The following is a 5,474-nucleotide window of genomic DNA, read 5'->3' as shown; positions in this document are numbered from 1 at the left end:
TAGGATCAACAATTGTGGTGTCCCTTTGAAACCTAAGTTCCAGATGAGGCTGAACAAGCACCAGGTATGTCCATTCATTCCATTGTTACATTCATTGCATTGTTACATTCATTTCATTTGTAGGAAAATAGTTCTAACTAATATTGTTGTGTAGGAAAATAGAGCAAACTACTTTGAGGCTGGTTCTTCAATGGTTGCAACTGCACAAAGGCCACCAAGGGTACCTGCTGCCTCTGCACCTGCACCAACTCCTCCTCCAACAACAACTGAGTCAACACAGACAGCTTCTAGGTCAAGGAAGAGGGAAGCACCAGCTACAACAGCAGCACCACCACCTCTCAAGAAGAGCAGGACCAACACTTCTTCTGCAACAGTAGTACCACCTCCCAAGAAGAAGAACACAACTATTTCTGGCAATGGATCAAGGTCTTCTCCAGCAAAGAACACCAGGTCATCAAGATCTTCTCCAGCAAAGAACACCAGGTCATCAAGGTCTTCTCCAGCAAAGAACACCAGGTCAGCTGCTGCCAATAGAGCTGGCACTGGATCAAAGAGGGTCAGGAAGCCATCTAATAGGCTGAAAGATTACTTTTATGCAAGTGGTAACTAGCTGAAGTTGTTGAACTCCAAGTGCTTGATACTGTTTGATTTGGTTTGTAATAACATTGCCTCACTAAGTACTTGATACTGCACTGTTTGATTTGGTTTGTAATATGGTACTGTATGTGGATTCTGCACTTGTTTGCAACTTCATTTCATCTGTAACTTTTATCTATATGTGGATTCAACACTTGATATACACCTTACAGATAGAAAGATAGTCTCATAGATAGAAAGATAGATCTCTAGAAACATACATAGATAGATCTCTAGATAGATATATAGTCTCATAGATTACATAGATAGATAGTCTCATAGATTACATAGATAGATAGTCTCATAGATTACATAGATAGATAGTCTCATAGATTACATCAAAATCTCACAAAAACTACCAAAACTCTCTCTCATAGATTACAGATAAAAAGATAGATAGCTAGATCAGTCATAGCGCTCAAAGAAACGGATCCACTTGGCCCTAGTTGCTGGATGAGGAGCCATGACTGTCCTAATCCTTGCCCACCTAATTATCTCCATGAATGATCTTCCCCTGCCTCCAGTGAAAACCAGCTCTAGTTCTTCATCATTGCACTTATCCAGTACCTTGTTGGCGAGTCGGCGGTTGAACTCCTCTTGCTGCTCATCTTGGGCCGCCTCTAGGGCCCTCTGCCTGCGCCTCTCCCTCCTCCTCCTCTGTGCAGCTGCTGCTGTCCTAACCTCCACAGCCTCCCCCTCTTCCTCTATGACATCTCCCATGTCAGGATCCATCTGTAGGGTTTCTTTTGGGTGGCGGCTGGTGGAGTGACTGCGAAAGGGTGGGGGTGGGGAGGGGTTTATATTGACAGATGGATGGGGTTGGGTTTAGTAGGCCTAGGGTTGCATTTGGTCAGAGAATAGTGGGCCACCAAGCCCAATTAACCACAGAAATAATATATGTAGGCTAACAAATAACATCTAAAAGATAGAAGATCAAGTTGAACACTTAATAGCATACAAGATCCATTTCCACAACTTAGTAGCATAAGAGATCCATTTTCCACTACATAATAGCATAGGAGATCCATTACAACACTTAATAGTATAGGTGATCCATTACAACTTAACAACATAGTAAATAAAGTTCTTATACTAGGTTAAACTTCACATTCCTCCAAAATGTACACCCATAATCACTTGCAGTCATGCCAAGCCACATCCTTATATAAAGGCCTTTGGATGTACTTACTTCACCAACATATCAAAGCCACTTCAAGAATCAAGGATGGCCTTGATTTGCTCTATCTTCTCCTTGCTGCCATACCCTTCTTTCAGCAGCTCGGCAACAACAAGCTCAAGCTTTGCCTTATCCTTCTTAAGAACATCTCTGTCAACTTGAACATCCTTCATAGCCTTCCTGGTGTTCTTGATGATATCAGCTTGGCTCTGCAAAATGCACCTCTGCTCTTTTGCAAGTTTGAGCTTTTCCATCTGCACCTCCAACATAGCTTTCTCCTCTAGCTCCTTCTTCTTCTTCTCAAGTTCTTCCTCCTCCACTTGTTTCTGGTGCACCTTCTTGTCCACCCTACCATCTTGCCAATCAAACATCTTGGATACATCTTGGACAAGCTTGGTGTACTCAATGCAAAGCTTGTCATTTTCAGCCCTAAGCTTGGCCAACTCCCTTTCATGTTCACTCTTAAGCCTGGCCAACTCCTTCTCAAACTTCTCCTTGTCCTGTACCCTTCCAAAGTTCTGCTCATGGAACATCTCCAATAGCTTGCACAAACATCTCTGAAGAACAGTTGGCCAAGGCCCATCAACCCACTCTACAACACCACAATTCACACCATTTTCCTGCATTTATAAATGTGATAAGTTATTACAAATGGACTAGGAGCTTATTTCAGTTCCATGATTAACTTGTATATACTTGATAATTTCTAACAATGAATAACATAAATGAGATATGATAAGTTATTATAATGCCATGATTAAGTTTCCAAAGTAACAAAAATACATAGCAGAAAAATGTTTATTGGCATCATATCAAACAAAGTGCTGCATCATATCAATCATCAGTGACCATACATAGCAGAAAAGTTTATTGCCATCTAACCTGGACTGGGCAGCCATAGAAACGCCTTCCTGTTAAAGGCCCTTCAAAAGCAACACGCTTAATAGGCCTCATTTGATGCAGAATGCACTTGGGATGAGCAAGCTCAAGTTGGCCACAGAAAAGGGGCTCCACAGTGGTGTCTGGTTCCTCCTGCAACCAAAATAACCAGCAAACACTAGTTTCAATCTGCACTCAACACCAGAATATACTTGCATGCTTCATTAAACATGAACACTAAAAAAATCCCCAACTCAGCATGAACCCTAACACTGTACTGAGATGAACCCTAGCTTACATCAATCCTACAATCAAACCCCAGCCTCACTATTGAACAAGAATCCTACAACACCAACACTACACTTAGCAAGATCCATGGCGGATAGGCCTACTAGCACCTAACCCTAACCCTAGATGGCAAAGAACTTACCATAAGTCCCATGTCCATGCTGACGACCTCGCAGTCCTCCTCCGAGCTAGTTTCCTCGTCGTTCCAGGAAGGCATGGTGGCAAGGAGGTCAACGGCGAGCCACCTCAAAGACGGCGAGCGGCGGCGAGTTCGTACTGGAGCAGGGGAGTGAGAGCAGGGGAGTGAGCGAGCAGGGAGAGAGTGAGTGAGCAGGAGCGACCGACCGAGGGGGTTTATTTACCCCCGTTCCGACCGGGCCGCATCGGCTAACGGCCGTCAACTGCCGCGCCGTGAGCGCGCATGGCCAGGTGGCCTGGCATGTGGGCCCAATCCGTCAGAAAAACGGTTAAATCGCTAGTCACCGCGGGTTTGGTTTTTTGAAACAGTGGACCGCGCGTTTGGTAGCTTTCTGAGAAAAATTAAAAAGTGATAGTTTTTTGGAACCCTAACCTGTAAACTAGTAGTTTTATGCTATTTACTCACTCAGGGAAGAAGTCGAGGAGGAGGGTCTTGATGGCGCGCTTGCACTCGGCCGGAGCCGGAGGAGACAGCAATCTGCACATCGCGGCCGTGAACGCCTCCATGGTCGCGACTGGATCAGTCGCTCCGCCGAAGTGGCGGACGTCGAGGTGCAGGCGCGAGAGCCGGTGGGGGAGGTGCTGCCACCGCGTGGAGACTGCACCGGCGCGGACCGCGTCCCGCAGGTCGAGGCGCTCGAGGATTCCGAGGAGGATGTCGTCGGTGAGCGCGCTGATTCTATCCTCGTCTCGGTCGTCGATGTTGAGCTTGTTCGGCGGCGGCGGCGGCGGCGACGGGATTCGGAGGCCGGTTGAAACCTTGGTTAGAAGCAGAACCAATCGCTTGTATGCGGCCCGGAGCCGTAGGGACGGCCTCCTGCTCCGTGGCCGCGTCTCCTCCAGCGCTCCGCTCCCCACGTCCATCGTCCCGCCCGTGGATCTGGACGGTACGGGGGAAGCCACCTCCGTCGCGCTGCCAGGTCGGTGCGTACTCTCCCTCCTAGATTCCGCTCCGGCCGGCCGGGGCGCTGCCGCTAGTCGCCCTTTGATCCGCCTCCGTCGCGCGGCCAGGTCTAACATCTGACAAATATTTTGTTGTTTGTGGGCAGAGAAATATGTGGATCTGAAAATAGCAGACAATATATAGCAGCCGGTGCATGCAGTCTTGGGCTCTTGGGTAAGCAAGCACGAAGGATTTTGCATGTCCACTCCTCCTTATGCGCTCGAGTTCTGAAAGACTTTTACTCCTACAAAACAGCAGCATAACGAATGCAACATGCCCGGATATAGGGGATTTTCCATTTTCCGAAGCATCCTTGGCCCCCGACCTGCTCGTGCGGGTGCAATCAGTAGGATGTTAGATATAATCTTGATGTTTTCTGTATCTGTATGTTTATTTTCCGCATGAGTTAGAGTCATGTAGGGCCAATGTATTGTTTTTCTGTGAGAGAATTTTCGATCTATTTATCTTCAATCATGATAGTACAACGAACATAAAAAATCATAAAAATTTCATCCAGATTCGTAGGCTGACATGTAAGTATTGAGAAGTTGCCGAAATGCCGCGCTGATGCGGACGATGACGATGTGTCGTGTGTGATGCGCGGTACTGCATGCGAGCTGCGCAAAGATGATTGAACCGAGTGATTCGGTCAAGGAAGTTAGTACGTGAAGATAGCATGCAGCTAAATTAGAGGAGCGCGCGGCCACACATGCTCAGGACGTGAGCAATTAGTTAGCTCGTGGCCGATCGTGAGTAATACTTGGGCTTCTGAGGCTCCCACTGATAAGCAGGCTCCTCAAGCTCTCACTGATAGAGCTCTGACTCAGGTGCAGGCTCAGAGGGAAGTAAATTGCACAAAATCATCATTTTGAAGGTTAAGTTTGCAGAACACACTACACTACATTTTTGTTGCAGAAAACACCATGTCTAACGTAATCTTTTTAAAAAAACCACTGATCGACGGATTTGGCTTTGTTGAACGCGTTTATGACAAGTGGGTTCCTATTTTTGCTTACGTGGCACAACTTTTCATGTCAAATGGGTTTTTATCTATATTTACAAACTAGTTCTACCAATTTTATATAGAAACCCCTTAATCAAAAATTGAAAATGCAATTAGCCCCCCCCCCGTGTGCACAAAACAGGTAGCACTGTGCCCATGGTTGGCTCACGCGAGCAGAGTAGGTCTCATGGGTCTCGTCGCCGGTGAGAGGGCGCGTCATCGGGATATGGGAGGAAAGCGCCCGCGGTGCAGCAAGCCGTGGAGGCTTAGGGCATCGCCTAGAACGCAACCACCTCGAGCTCCTCGGCCGGCCAACTGAGCTCGTTGAGGATGGCCTGCGAAGGAAGCGA

General features: G+C 47.0%; 1 protein-coding gene across 1 annotated transcript; it reads right to left on the bottom strand.

Moving 5' to 3' along the window:
• Positions 1-1,848: 1,848 nt before the first annotated feature.
• LOC125554988 lies at positions 1,849-3,231 on the bottom strand. The gene is made up of 3 exons (XM_048718322.1): positions 3,123-3,231; positions 2,696-2,845; positions 1,849-2,433 (listed from the first exon to the last, which is right to left on the bottom strand). Exons 1-3 carry the CDS (start codon positions 3,195-3,197, stop codon positions 1,849-1,851), a joined length of 810 nt encoding a protein of 269 aa, XP_048574279.1. The 5' UTR covers positions 3,198-3,231.
• Between the last annotated feature and the right edge of the window lie 2,243 nt (positions 3,232-5,474).

The sequence above is a fragment of the Triticum urartu genome, chromosome 4, assembly GCF_003073215.2.
Source record: "Triticum urartu cultivar G1812 chromosome 4, Tu2.1, whole genome shotgun sequence".
Taxonomy (NCBI): Eukaryota; Viridiplantae; Streptophyta; class Magnoliopsida; order Poales; family Poaceae; genus Triticum; species Triticum urartu.
Note: the sequence above shows the minus strand (reverse complement) of the source record. Positions and strands in the feature narration are given on the sequence as shown.

Coding starts and splice junctions, on each gene's coding strand:
- LOC125554988 (XM_048718322.1), bottom strand. CDS start 3,197: ATGCCTTCCTGGAACGACGAGGAAACTAGCTCGGAGGAGGACTGCGAG. Junction 2,846..3,122: donor GCATGGACATGGGACTTATG/GTAAGTTCTTTG, acceptor TTTTGGTTGCAG/GAGGAACCAGACACCACTGT. Junction 2,434..2,695: donor TCTATGGCTGCCCAGTCCAG/GTTAGATGGCAA, acceptor TTATAAATGCAG/GAAAATGGTGTGAATTGTGG.